The following is a 15695-nucleotide window of genomic DNA, read 5'->3' as shown; positions in this document are numbered from 1 at the left end:
TAATCGACATCTTCTCTTTTAGGTGTAGTAAAAAGTCTCAATACGTTGTTGATAAACAGTCTGTTGATCAACTCAGATTATTATTTTTAGTGAATAAATTACAATACAACCAACAATAAACCACTATCGAACAATTCGATTATTTAGAATTTAAACATACAAATTGTAAATATTTTACAGCTGACATCTTCGAGTCCAAATCTTTTTTAGACTTCTCTGTCCCTGAGGGATAAAGAGATTTATTTCAGTACCTACTGTAATGGAAACAACCATCTTCACAGGGGTATGCCCTGGACCCTGGGCGTGCTTTCTGTAAGTTAACAATTAACTCAATTCACTTCAGGACTTCGCTAAGTTTTCTAATAAAGTTTCAAATCTAATGGTGTTTTCCTTAGTATAAAATCAATGTTTTTCAATAACGGATTTCAAAAAAGTAAACCCATATTTTTCGTTTATTTGTGTTAGCTAATCACTCTTAAATATCCAGTACCGGGGGACCGAGCCTTGCTCGGTTGTATTTAATTGGGTTTAATCGTTAAAACAATATCATAAATATACATTTTATAATTTACAAAAAAATTTTATTACAAACCATAGACATTTGATCGCTGAAATAATAACAACTTTGTAATGCAATTAGTATGCAATTAAACAACAATAATATAAATATTTCGAGTGCTACTTGAGCAGAATTTGTCTCCCCTCTAGTCATTGAAAGCCGAGGTTCCACTTTTAGGCTCACCAAAGACAGCAAATAAAAATATGATAAACAAAATCAAACTAGTTTCAAAATAGCTTTTGACAAATATTTTTAACTTTTCCAGAACTACTTCTAAAGAAATTGAGAATCTATTTGTTTTTTCATTGGAATGCAGGATATGGTAATAGTTCAATGTCAATTAAAACCCCCAGATGTAATAAGTTTACTTGGAATGCCTCAGTACTTCGGGCATTACGTTTTTGTAGGATACGGTTAAGTAAAAAAATCAGTATTTGATCGACACAATTTTTCGCTTTATCGAATAATCTTCAGTGTAATATTTGCTCAATAGTTACAACTGATGTCTTTTCCTTTTTACTGTATTTTGTAATTTGCTAGTATACTGTGAATGGGTTGTTAAAACACATGTGACGATTCTTTTGTTTACTTTTTCCTTGTTATTTTGTTCAAGAAACAATACTTGGATACCCAAAAGGCAATGTTAAAATTTTAATTTTTTTGAAATGAGTTGTGGAGAAAAATACGAATTTTCTTGAGGTATGTGGCCAATCACGTTTTTAGGACTAAAAGTCCATAATTCCAAAATGTAGCCAAAACCCTTCCGTTCGATTTCTAAATATTATATATTACAGACAGACAGGCAAACAAACAGACATAGCTTGTACTAGAACATAGAATAATAAATATTTATATAGGCTACATGCAAAATTTGTATACCATCTGGAATAGTTACAAGATTTAACCCTACACAAGGTTTAGGGGCCTTTTCGTGAATTACTTTGTTTGCAATTACTATTTTAAATTCATACGTTTGGTTGTTTCGTTTGTTTATTCATTAAAACTGTGTCAATTGGTTATATATTCTGTGGAAATACACAAGAGATTTATATACAAAAACCAATAATTACGATTGAGGTTTGCCTGTATAATTTACATGTAAAGTTTATGTACCTATTTGTTTACAGTAGATTTTGGTTTTTGAGACCCACAATATTCTCCCTGTTGCGAAACACGGACAGAACAACTAGTAGTATATATATATATTTTTAAATCGATTATGTTATATATTTTAACACTAAACAATAATTTGCGGCTATGTAATTTTTTGCTGAAATCGAGTTTATATTGATACAATCTAAGCTGTATATAGTAAAGATTTGCAAAACGGATAGTTGTGATTCGTTGTATTTTTTCAAACTATTTAGCAGGCATATATATATTTATTACTTTAAAATAGATTTTAAATTTGTGTACTAAACTGTTAACGTCGGCCGCTAGACTTAAAAAAACATGGATTCAAAATTCTCTTCCTTTCAAAATTATCTTTCTTTGAATACAAAAATTATAAAAATCCACCAAAGTGGTTTATTCAGAATATTGAAATCTATAAACCCTGTCATGTTTTTATATGGTACTGTTATGATGATGATTTTCCCCTGTTAAAATATGTAAATAATCGAAATCTTACCGCGCTAACGCCTTGATACTGCTCTAGTACTCGTTGTTGCTCTCATCCTCTCACCGTGCGATGGTGGTGTAATGGTCAGCATAGTTGCCTTCCAAGCAGTTGATCCGGGTTCGATTCCCGGCCATCGCACTACACTTTTTGTGTCACTTTAAGTCATGAAATATTACTTTTATTTACTTTTATTGCAATTGATTTCATGTTTAACCTCAAAACCTCTTTTAATATACCGGTTATGAAAATAACCAAATCTATATAATTTATTATACGATTCCTTGATTTTCTTTGTGTAGCTTACAGTATTGATAATTTGTGTCCATATTGAGACAATCGTAGAGTATTTGTAGATAAAATTACATTAAAATTACTACAATACATACATTGATTTACATTTTACACTCTAAAATTTTTCCTCCAATCTTGGTAATTTCCTATTATAGTTAGTATTCCCGATTTCTTTTATACATTTTCCAACATGTTTGTCCTACTAGTAGCCTATATGGGTTTCCAAATATCAAACGTGATTGTGACTGACAAATTTATAAAACTATTTCAATGAATTTGTGTACTATATCTTGTTGTATAAATGTTATAGTATGTTTTTGTACTAAGCTTAGCAAATACTTAGGTTGTAATTGTAAACATAAAACTATTAACACATTATGTAAATGAGCATAAAATTTATGCATTGCAACTGAACTAATCCCTGCTATTTTACAACTAATGCTCACATAAAAGTACAATTTGCCCTAAAAGGTTTGGGGAAATTAAGTAGTATTGAAAGTTCATACACTAACACTCAACAAGTAGCAAAAGTGTAACATGAATAATAAAGAAGAATTAATTCTTCGTGGTGGCATGGGTGACATAGAGCCATAGAGTAACCAACACAAGATTCTTCTATGGTGGTTACCTTTATATACATTTAACCCTCTTGTTACAGTGATGTGTTACAGTGCTTTTGAATATTGTTGGCCTCTTTATGAACTATAAAATGGTAATTCCAATAATAACAAGGACTTTTTTATAGGCTACGTTAGTTTCCTTATGTTATTATTGACAAGTTCACTCCTGTAACACTGATATGACAGTGGAAACAGAGATATATGTCAATAATTCTTGTCAATAAGTCCTATTGATAGGTTAAATATTGTATTTTAAACCAATGAAAGTACCGTAGTATAGAGGTACCTCTACCAACATTACAGCAATATGTATTATTGTAGGAGTAAGATAAGAAGACTTATGTTGAATGTAATTAGAAATGCATGGGCTAATTCACGTCATTAAATGACCAAATTGTGTTCTGTTGTTATTTGATCGTTGTGTAAGGTAGGCTATGCTGATGCTGGATGTGTTGAGGTGACGCGGTGGGAATACCGCATGTACGTGGACGCTGGTAGCTCGCTGGTCGCCCACCTAGGCTCACGACGCTACGTCGACGTCGTGTCGTTCCTCCCCCTCGCGTCAATCACAGATTACAATCGAATCCACTCAATCGCGCGAGCCATAATTAACAACCATGCATCATTGGCCGAACGACGTTTCTGCGATCTCTTCATAGATACCACTTATTTATTTCACTATATATATCGAAACAAATTCGATTCGGAAAGTTGTTCATGAAGACGATAAATCGAGATGAAATATTTCGGCGGCCCCTCCCCCCGAGGTTTATGAGTGGCATCCCGAACAAAAGTTGACCTCCGTCGGAACTTATGACGACTTTTATAGCCCCGTCTTTTTGCCGGGCATGAGTAGTGATTTAGGGGTCGCTCCTCCATTTTGGAAGTCTTCCATTATTACACGTCCCTCACAAATCGCCGTCAGGTGGGACGGACCCTATTTCGATTATTTATTTCGGGATTGTTTAGAAGAGCCGTTTGATTTTCGTTTGATTCGTGGTCGGATTCTGTTTCGGGGGTGTTAATGGGAAGGGGTGATTTAAACTGATTTGAAAATGGTTTTGTATATTGAAAAAGACCTATCGGTCTTGGGGTAAACGGGTTAATAGGAAGTGGTGTGGGCCAACAAATCAGTGGTGAGACGATTGTGTTTATTGTGTGTTAGTGTGTTAGTGGTAGTGGTACTACAGAACAAGCTGACCTCTGTTTGCTTGCGAACAGACGCACTTTAATTTGTTTTTTTATATGTCAACGACCACTTTTCAATCAATCTTATCAATGTCTATAAATTCTTAAAAGTAATTTTCGCTAGGCAGTTGTAGAAAAAATCGGCCCATAACCATTATACCAATATGTGATCGTTGATACCAATAAAGAAACGTTGTCACCAATAATATACAGTATAACCCTCCGATGTTAATTTGTGGCAACCGCAACATTTATCTTCCAATAGGAGTCTAAAAAGGATTAAGACAGTTGGTTTAGCATCGTTGCATAATGGAAAATACACAAGAAAACACTGCAGTCTTTGAATTCCAAAGAAATAACTGTATTTATTTTTTTGGCGTGTGTGGTAAGTAAGAACTTTTGTTGTTTACTTACGATACTGCATTTATCAGACTTGTTTCAGATTCTGGTTCATTTCCACTTTGCTATTATGTGTCAATAATACGAGTAACCAACAGAAGACTTGACGTGGATTGCGAGTAATGGAGAGAGTGGGAGGGGGTTGTCAGATATAAAGTTGTCAGTTGTCTACACTGCAGTGTGCAGTGTTGTCACCGTACCAGGCGGCGCGGCGTCTCAGTTCAGTCAGCGATGCACTTGCACTGCTGCATAACTGCTTACCCTTCATGTCGTCTGCATGACTGTCCGCCCTTCATGCCGTCATATCCTCGTGTGTAGCTGTCGTCAGAGACACGTGTCCACATGCACACATGCACACATGCAGTATCAACGTCACCGGTTGCCACAACACATGTTCCTCTATTGTAAAAGAAATGTACCAATCAATCAATTCATATCTTAGCATAGCGATTTGTGCTGCACTAAGTCTCGATTATAAGTCTGCAGAATTGTCGTAATTTAAATAATTTAAATCAAAAGGCTTTTTGGAAAGTCACCTCAACATCATTAGCCAAAGGTTTCCCTAACGGCATATCCATAGTTTGGTTTTAGTGTTTATTAATTGTTGCATTTACTTTGCCAGTATAATTTTCTAACTCAGAGACACTCACAGTTCTCCATGGACACATGAATAGCCAATGGTTTACTTGAATTCAAACCCCTTTTTTCATTACCTTTTGTGGTGAGTTTGTTACGAATATTTTACAACCATTACTTCTACATAGAAAGTAGGTAGTTGAAGAAGATCCGATGTAATGGAAGTATCTGTCACAGTAAGAAATAGGATTTATTCAAATTCTCTTCCACCACAGATCCTACTACCGCCAGGTGAGTTTGCTACTACATACCCGGGGGGTACAATTGAATATTTTTGTGTCCGGACTGAAGAGATAGGCTGGATGACTAAGGAACGGTAGAGGGAACCGTCTAAAGGGAGGGGGGGGGGGTATTCTGGACAGCAAACAAATAAACGATCATCAGACAAGACCCAATTGGTGAATTGTATAAAACTATAATGTAAAAAACATTCCCACCTATAAGGGATGGGATGCATTTATAAATTCCTCAAGAGTTATAAAATACATTCTAAAGAAAAACTACGACATATATACGACATGATATTGGATGGTTGAGTAGAAAGACGGCTTGGAAAAGTGTAAAATGACAGTATGTTTTTAATAGACTAAACAAATCAACAATATTCCATCAAACCCAAAGAATGTAGACAGTAGACATTCCCACACATCTCAGTACTGTATAGCCGGCCCGGGGCCCTAGGCAGCTTCTTCCAGTCGTAAATATTCCGAACCTAACGAATCAACTAAGGGGGCACATTTAAACTTGATGAATGCTAAATACATAAATAATCGTCAAAACATTTCATGAGTTCGTCTTCACACGGGCAGTAAAACGTTAGCTTTGTGCGGCTCTCAACTAATTATAAAATATGACGAATATCTGGAATAATGACGGCTTTAGGGTGATATATGGCGAGGTAGGCGACACGCCTTGGCTCATGCGTGTCTGTGACGTCATGTAGTCACGTGACAGCTCTGTGATTGTACCTTCGGTTGAGATACAGGTTAATATATGTCGTCTTTAGATAATTTTGGTCAATGGGGTATTCACACGTGTAAATCCATCATTTGTTTTTTTTTCAGTATATTTTGATCATAATGAAAACGATAATATGAAAAAATCGTAAATTGGTGTTAGTACGTCACAAAATACTAACAAGTGTATTAACAACAATTATTTGTCACTTCTGCAGGAGAACGTCTCCCAGGCTGTAATAATCCTAATCACGGTTGACGTGGGTCAGCCCCCACTGGTTTGTAGGTCTGAATAGATAACAACTCTTATTAAAAACATTGATTTAAACAAGTTTAATAGAAAATAATTACATTTTAGTCGTGTAATTATGATAATTTTATATCTTTTATTCTATGTGAACTATTATTAGATATTAATTCCAAATAGGGATTTTCAAAATTAATTTAAACTTCAATAATGTTTCCTTTCAAAATCTTGTTGCTGTCCTCTACTCTCGTGGCTGGTCCTCGCCCATCCCCTCGTCAATCACTATAAGACCTCCATGGTCTTCCAGGTCCAGCCGGAAGAACGAGCTGCCGTCGTACTCCAGGCCGTCCTCCGCCGGAAGCTGGATGCAGATGACGTCATCTGACGGCTCGGAGATGATGACGGTCCTCAGTAGGTCCTCTGGACGACCCGTCTCGGAGGAGCCACCGGGGATCACGGCGGAGGCGAGGGTCGGGTTGTCGGAGAGGGTCTGCGAGTGAGGGACCAAGGTGTCTTCAGGCAGGCGCTTCGCCGCCGTCTTGCGTTTCTTCCTGAAAACATGGGTTACTTTGTAGTAGTGGCCAGTATATGTATATTTAGGTAAACCTACCACACAGGAACGAAATACCTACTGAGATTTGTAGATTTTTTAAATTTGTTAAATTTGTTTTAGAGGTCAACCCAATGAAAGATCAAGACTAATAGGCCTACACTCTTTACGTTTGGGGATAACTTGGGGAAGTATTTCCTTTTAAATCAGATAACTAGCTCAGTCTGTAGTACTGTATAAGCATTCAGAGGAAAATACCCCTGCTGCAGCAAACCTGCAGACTAAGCGAATTTCCATTTGCCTGAATTGATTTTAAATTAAATCTACTGTATTTAAATAACATTAGGTTTAACGAGTACCTAGGTTTGTATAGCAAAGTTAAACGTTTCGCTATTTATTTTTTTACAGTGATAATATTGCTGAGAAATTTCGCAAGAATGTTATTTTATTTATTTTTGTTGATATTGATAAGAATTTTACGAAAGTTGTGGTTTATATAATGTCCTATAACTATGAATTAAGACATGACAACTTTTACTAATACAAATATAAATTATAGAAAAATATTTGTAAAATTTGTTTGTTATTTTAAAATCAATTAAACCTTGCCAACAAGAGTTGTAAGCTTGGAGAGGCCAAGACAACGAATAAGTATATTTGGAATTTTAATTCTTATGATTGTAATGATTGGTAGGCTATGAATACGTATCTTCTAGACACTAACATACCATAACTAAAACGACTGGACAATATTATAATGGAAGCCCAGGTGAAGTAAAATTTATATGTTTACCCACTTGTGTTGATATTGATATTGGTGACTAATGTTGTTTATCTCCTCTAGCTTTATTGCCTTGTTCCTTTACCAATTGCCTACTGATAAAGAGGCAGGTGAGGTCTCTCAATTTACAACTCAATTGCTCAGAGTCAGGCTACAACTCGATTGCTCACTACAGTATTAGTAACTATCATCGAGCATGCGCGAGCTGCCCTTGCGACGAGCGTTGAGCATTTGCATATTTCTAATTATCGAAAATTGTGAACGCTTATTAATGAAACATATAAACAATCGTACACACGCCTAATTGAATTGTCCCGGTATTATTTACCTTTCAATCCGTCGCGTCATTATCCGGTCCGCTTTTACGGTTATTTCGTTGTGTTAATTAATATTTAATCCTCGTTCGGTTTTTATTTTACTCGTATTTATAGTCCGGTTCTATTTTACTGATTGGGCCAGCTGATTGAAGTTGATTTCACGTTTATTATGTCGTTATTTTCAACGGCCTTGTCGTTTATTTCTACTCAGCTCCGGCTCTGATAGAGTTATTACTCGCGAGTTCGTGGGAAAAGAAAACGAACAAGGAGTGACGGGATACATCGGACATGTATGAGTTGTCACTTCTCATATAACTCTCCCCAACTGACGGTATTGGTCTACCGGCGATACAACATACAACATACGACTCTACGATGTTTACAACTCAACAATGGAGGGACAGTAGTCCGGCTAAACACCAACTATTCACTGTCGAAGAAAAGCCATACGTTAGGTATTAACATTAAATTCAGATAACAGATTCGTCATTCGTCATATTAAAAATATAAAGATCATTGCTTTATCTATACAAAAGTATGCATGCAACAATTATTGCCATCGGGAAACCCAATGTGGTTATCAGTGTCACATTAGACCATTAACCTACATTTGCCAAGCGGAGAATTTAATGCATTAGAAGACGAAGTCTTTGGTCGGATATTGTTTAATGTGTGAATAATTATCACGAAAGTGTATTACATTTAAACAATTTTAAAATGTAACACTTTAAAATGTTTCTAGACGGATTCACAATGAAAGCAAAACAAAACTGTCAGCAAGTAAGGATAAAACCAAATTAAAAATGCAAGGCTTAAATATACACTCAACTCAAACAATTCCCGCTCGGTCCAATGTTCGACACTTCATGTGCCGACAAAAACGTCAAATTGCCGCTATAAGTTAAGCAAACGTGTTAACTAATTCCAGGAATATTGAGTGCGGCTCGCCCAAACGCCTCCCAAAAAGGGCGTCAATGACGGCATTACAAGACGTCAAAGTGGCCCTGCTGTTTATGTGCTTGTCATCGGCCGCGTGGGCTCGGAGCCCCTATAATATAGTGTACGTCAGACCTGTTTATATCGCTGGATAAGTGAGAATACGAGTAACAATGGAAGTGCGAAAACTGCACTTGATTCTGCTTCCTGCATAATAAGATTAAATAATGGAAACTAAACGTGTAAGGCTAGGATTATACTAGGACGCTAGCGTCCGAGAGGCCAGCGTCCGGGACGCTAGCGGGGCATTAAATCAAATGGGGGCGATTATACTTTGGATGCTAGCGTCGGATGCTAAAAAAAGTCACCGAAAGCTCGAAGTTATTACCGTAGGTGGCATCGTAAAACCTAGGCCCGGGACCGATTTACTTTTTCATTTTGATGTCCCCAGAGGCCAAAAACACCATCCGATCGTATAGATTTAAATATTATATATATATGTCTGTAAACAACTGGAGTAACTTTTGATCTATTTTGAAGAAATTTGGTTTTAATGTGAAGGGTGGGATAAATTTGAATGAGTTCGTGAACCAGCATGAACATACCTTGGGAACGGGGTTAATGTGCTAAAAAGGGGGGTTTGTTATTTTTGACCCATAAAACTAAAAAAATTCACAATTTCTCTCTAGATAATTTTAATGAGCTTAAAAACAAATAATTTAGTACCTATATTTAAGTTTTTTTGTACTGTTATTAGTTATGGAGAAAATTTAAAAAAATAGTATATTAAAATTGCCATGTTATTCTTATAGAAAATGTTGTTAAGTGTTGGAATTTGCTTGTGTATGGATATATTTCGATTAAACTTGGCCAATTTGTTTTATACTAAGCTAATAATACAGTATTTTACTAAAAAAACACACTTTATTAGCCCCCTTAAAACTTAAAACCTTGGTACTCGTTAAACCTAATGTTATTTAATGTTACAAAAAGTGACTAAACATTGAAATCAAATGACAGTCCGAGAGGCTAGCATCCCAACACAAATCACGTCATTTTTCGGCTCGAGGTGGGACGCTAGCCTCTCGGATGCCAGCATCCCGGACGCCAGCGTCCTAGTATAATCCTAGCCTAAGTTGGGTATAGTGGAATATAGATTAGACATACTACTGTACTAATAACTATTGATGGTGTATTTGGCGTGATCAAATTCGATGCATTGTTGTATGATGCTTTCACGAACAATAATTTCCAGACAGAATCAGTTACCGAAGGGAGTCATAAAACCCTCTTCCGGGGCCCTTCGGACTTCAAATAGGCAAACACGTCGTTCATGACCTAAGAGCAAAGATTTAACATTATTATTTATTGTAGGTGAGTGTTACTTGTTTGCCAATACTGTACCTGTAGACAGCAGGGAGAGGGTGGTCGACGTGGCTCGGGTCCTCGCCCCCGTGGTAGAGACCGGCGACGTAGGAGGTGGCGGCGGTAGCGGTCTGGCCATGGACGGTCACTAGATGTGCTCGGAGCTCCTTGGCGAGGTTGGTGGCGAAGAGACAACCTTCCTCAGAGCAAGTATACAGACACTTCCCAGGGTGCTTCTTGGTCGACAACACGTGCTTGCGTAGGTTCTCCTAAAGGATACACTCAGCTGTTAGTCGCTAGTTATTAATAATAAAATGCTGGTTTTGTTCTTGTTTAGCACGATAGAACCTTTGAGTACAAGTGATATAAAGTAGGCTTGATCTTACCAACAAATTACACGAGAAATCACAATGTGGACAGTGGAAGGGCTTGGCTCCGGTGTGTAGTCTGAGGTGACGGTTGAGATGAGTGGACGAGTTGCAGGAGAACTGACAATGAGGACAATGATGGCTCTTGGAGTTTAGATGAGTTCGACCGTGTCTGGACAAAAGATATTTTAAAACAGGGGTTAAAACCAAATATGACTTGGTAAAATACAAAATGGTGGCTTTCTACGTACAAAACTCTGGAAACTTCATGCTGATTGGCTTTAGGCGTGATACACCCTCATCCCTACTGCGTCCTAGTAAAAAAAACTTTTCACGCAGTTACATAAAGATGATAATTTGTTACGGAACTACACCAGGTGCTTCATTGTCTACTTCCGAATGACAGTGCATCATGGAAATGTAGGCAAACCTTACTCTGTACATTATAGGACACTGTAAGTCATCCGATGATCTCCCTGTTAACCCTTTGCGATGTAAATTTTACGTGTGAAGAACGCTATTACTTGGAAAATAATATAGGTACTACACTAGGAAAATTTTCATACTATCATAAATGTGAACATAAACATATACCCTACCCGCTTTGCCCTGTCTTGGTGGATTCCTAGATCACGGCGGTGGCGGTAACAGGAGAAACTCATTAAGGCCGTGTTGGCTGTGTTTTATGGGGGATAAGACCTCACGAGGCTGAGGCCGGTCACGACGGTGTCACCACCGATACACAACCGATAGCACATTTAATTATCGGTCCGACCACGGCTTTATTTGGACCGACAACCGGTCCACAGCTTCCTCTGTGTAGCAGGATTCCTTGTGTTATGAGGAATGATACATGGTTTGAACGGCAGTTGAATGTACTAATTCGAATATTCAGTCAAACTACGAAATTCAAAGGACAAGTATAAAATATAATTTAGTGATCATTGCTGAAAATCAACCATGATACTGTTGATTAAGGCAGTATGGACAATCACCCCAACTGTAAATAATATTGGGAAATGTAAATCTTTAAATGGCTAAAATATGCAATTGTGTGATATACGTGTACAAAAGTCCAGCATGAAATGGTTGTGTACAAATGCCGAAATTGATTATATTATTTCAATACAGACATCCAAATAAGTTAATTAAGAAACTGCGTCATTTTATTCATATCTCTTAGCTATATGTGTCCTTGCAGTAGCTACAATAATTATTCGAGTACCCTAAATCAAAAAGATTAGTTTCATCATAATATACTTTCGTACAAGTGCTTCTTGCGCGTATCGGGTGCTACGTTGGTATCTCCAGTAACTACTCGCGCTCCTTCAGTAGCTCCAATAATTAGAGGGATCGCTCACGTTTGGTGCCTGTAGGCGGTTGTGTTCCCTACATCAGAACCTCCAGTATCCTCACACACTTCCGTACAAGTAATCTTGGAGCGTATCGGGTACTACGTTGGTATCTCCAGTAGCTACTCGTGCTCCTGCAGTAGCTCCAATAATTAGAGGGATCGCTCACGTTTGGTGCCTGTAGGCGGTTGTGTTCCCTACATCAGAACCTCCAGTATCATCATACACTTCCGTACAAGTAATCCTGGAGCGTATCGGGTGCTACGTTGGTATCTCCAGTAGCTACTCGTGCTCCTGCAGTAGCTCCAATAATTAGAGGGATCGCTCACGTTTGGTGCCTGTGGGCGGTTGTGTTCCCTACATCAGAACCTCCAGTATCCTCATACACTTCCGTACAAGTAATCCTGGAGCGTATCGGGTGCTACGTTGGTATCTCCAGTAGCTACTCGTGCTCCTTCAGTAGCTCCAATAATTAATTAGAGGGATCGCTCACGTTTGGTGCCTGTAGGCGGTTGAGTACCCTACATTAGAACCTCCAGTATCATCATACACTTCCGTACAAGTAATCCTGGAGCGTATCGGGTGCTACGTTGGTATCTCCAGTAGCTACTCGTGCTCCTTCAGTAGCTCCAATAATTGGAGGGATCGCTCACGTTTGGTGCCTGTATGCGGTTGTGTTCCCTACATCAGAACCTCCAGTATCATCATACACTTCCGTACAAGTGATCATGGAGCGTATGGGGAGTTACGTTGGTATCTCCAGTAGCTACTCGTGCTCCTTCAGTAGCTCCAATAATTAGAGGGGTCGTTTACGTTTGGTGCCTAAAGGCGGTTGTGTTCCCTACATCAGAACCTCCAGTATCCTCACACACTTCCGTACAAGTAATCCTGGAGCGTATCGGGTGCTACGTTGGTATCTCCAGTAGCTACTCGTGCTCCTTCAGTAGCTCCAATAATTAGAGGGATCGCTCACGTTTGGTGCCTGTAGGCGGTTGTGTTCCCTACATCAGAACCTCCAGTATCATCATACACTTCCGTACAAGTAATCCTGGAGCGTATCGGGTGCTACGTTGGTATCTCCAGTAGCTACTCGTGCTCCTTCAGTAGCTTTAATAATTAGAGGGATCGCTCACGTTTGGTGCCTGAAGGCGGTTGTGTTCCCTACATCAGAACCTCCAGTATCATCATTCAATCCCGTACAAGTAATCCTGGAGCGTATCGGGTGCTACGTTGGTATCTCCAGTAGCTACTCGTGCTCCTACAGTAGCTCCAATAATTAGAGCGATCGCTCACGTTTGGTGCCTGAAGGCGGTTGAGTACCCTACATCAGAACCTCCAGTATCATCATACACTTCCGTACAAGTAATCCTGGAGTGTATCGGGTGCTACGTTGGTATCTTCAGTAGCTACTTGTGCTCCTTCAGTAGCTCCAATAATTAGAGGGATCGCTCACGTTTGGTGCCTGAAGGCGGTTGTGTTCCCTACATCAGAACCTCCAGTATCATCATACACTTCCGTACAAGTGCTTCTAGAGCGAATCGAGTGCTACGTTGGTATCTCCAGTAGCTACTCGCGCTCCTACAGTAGCTCCAATAATTAGAGGGAACGCTCACGAATGGTGCCTGGTGGCGGTTGTGTACCTTACACTAGATGCTATCACCTGTCACCGCTAGCTCACGTCCTGAAAGAGAAAGCGCGATATACTGTATTTTGCATACGGTTTGGAAATCTCTTGTATATTGCAATCGTCTTGCATCTAGCAGAAACAATTTCAACATAGCCTACTTTTCTTTCAGGGTTTCAGGAAAAAAACAGATTCATCTCTTTTGGCAACTATGTCGATGAATTATAAAGAGAGATTTTCATTGGCAAAGATACCTTATTCCAAAATATATTAAAATTACTGAGAAATAGAAGACTTAACTTACTAATAAAAAACTAATTAACTATTAGTTTTTTATCGATGTTCTTTTGTTTCTACTGTCAAGGGGACAAACTGTAGTGTTGTTATTAATTTCTACATTTCTGAATTTCAAGTTAAATGAATAAACTTAAAAACAACCTTAAAGACAACCTACGAACAGCGAACTGTTTTATTCCTAACAGTTCTTAATTAGTTATTATTATGCAAAGTAGTGAAATAACTGTAATATCCAAAAATAGTTTTTAAGGGTAACAAAATAAGTCATACATGCGCCAAGTAAATGCCAGTATTAACAATTTAAAGTCGAGTTTACATAAAACATTAAGATTACTAAGAAAAATTAAGTGCACTTTTGATTCATAATTTATTTACTAGAAGATGATTCCAATGTTCTTGATGTTCGCAATCTGGTTTCTGAACTTAACTATCCAATGGAACAGGGATAGTGTAGAGTAGATAGACAATAAGAAGGGTTATATTCTTGGAAGGGAAAACTAGCCACAGCCATAATTCTCATAATTTACTAAAAGCTCTGAGTTTCCAATTCGTGTAATCCAAATCGCTCAAGAGTCTACTCGAAAAATGGCCAGATGTATAGGCCGATCTACTTGCATACTCACAGACTGCATACATCGTATGTTCAACATTCATACAATACTAGCTTCAGCTGACTTTAGACTATTTGTTATGAGATCACCTCACGAGCTGGGCCTTGGTCTTGGTGGAGAAGTCACAGTCGTTGCAATGGTAAGGTCGCTCGTCTCCGTGGCTCCTCATGTGCAACTGAAGTTCCCCTCTCGACCTACCCGAGTACACACAACCCTCTTCTTGACACTTGAACTTCTTTAACTCGTGGGTCCATCTGTGTTGGTTACAGGTATTTCTGAAACAAAAAATATTGATTATAAAATAGCTTCAAACCTCAGACGTAGTTAATGGTATCAGATTTCATGGCTGGTCAAAATATTGCTCTTCAACTTTGAACTTCATATTGTTCATACCATATCTTGAACATGTTTCATATGAAGACCTTTCAAACACCTTACGTGGCAGTAATCTCTAGTGTCCGCAATTGTCCTCTTTAATGATGTGTCACCAATGATCCATGTCCGCTTTTGCCAGGCATTCTTGCCACTCAGCAACTGCGGAAGACTTTTTAAAGTACGAACTAATCAACTGACCACGACAATCTTATGGACTGTAAACTCCTCTTTTGTATAAGTCGACTTCTACAATCTTTGCTAACTAGTCGCGGGCAAAGTCCCGTTTCCCAATACCTCTGTGTGATTATCCATTGCAGAAATGCGTTTCTCGGAAGTGCTGTTAGGTTAGGTTGGTCGTGACCGATAGTAGCGCCGCCTCGTGTCAGCGTAGCTCATTACCTTCCAAGATGGCGCCGTCCGCTCCCGCCAAGCCACCGCCGCGTAAATCATCGTCGACATGATTTAGCGCGCAACACACTTGTCTAATTACCAAGGCCGTGGCTGCGTGGCTCGAAAATTAAACTACATTTTTAATTCTATTGTATTAAGTTCTAATAGAACACAAGTGGTGGACAGTGGCGATACCATCTGAGGATTAATCA

The 15695-nt window shown here is 38.4% G+C and overlaps 1 protein-coding gene and 1 non-coding gene across 2 annotated transcripts in view; one reads left to right on the top strand and one right to left on the bottom strand.

The window, feature by feature from the left end:
• Positions 1 to 2246: 2246 nt before the first annotated feature.
• Positions 2247 to 2318, top strand: Trnag-ucc (transfer RNA glycine (anticodon UCC)). Its single transcript has one exon. It is a non-coding gene; the product is annotated as a tRNA-Gly (tRNA).
• A 4384-nt stretch (positions 2319 to 6702) lies between these two features.
• LOC128987661 (zinc finger protein 16-like) overlaps positions 6703 to 15695 on the bottom strand; it is a 53275-nt gene continuing 44282 nt past the window's right edge. The window contains exons 5-8 of the mRNA XM_054408628.1: positions 14808 to 14993; positions 10853 to 11006; positions 10506 to 10735; positions 6703 to 7068 (exon numbers count right to left, since the gene is read on the bottom strand). Coding sequence (XP_054264603.1) covers positions 6759 to 7068; positions 10506 to 10735; positions 10853 to 11006; positions 14808 to 14993 — 880 coding nt within the window. The 3' untranslated portion in view covers positions 6703 to 6758. The remainder of the gene's footprint in view (positions 7069 to 10505; positions 10736 to 10852; positions 11007 to 14807; positions 14994 to 15695) is intronic.

The sequence above is a fragment of the Macrosteles quadrilineatus genome, unplaced genomic scaffold (genome assembly GCF_028750875.1).
Source record: "Macrosteles quadrilineatus isolate MER2022 unplaced genomic scaffold, UCM_ALF_1.0 Scaffold_2__2_contigs__length_208266976, whole genome shotgun sequence".
NCBI lineage: Eukaryota > Metazoa > Arthropoda > Insecta > Hemiptera > Cicadellidae > Macrosteles > Macrosteles quadrilineatus.
Note: the sequence above shows the minus strand (reverse complement) of the source record. Positions and strands in the feature narration are given on the sequence as shown.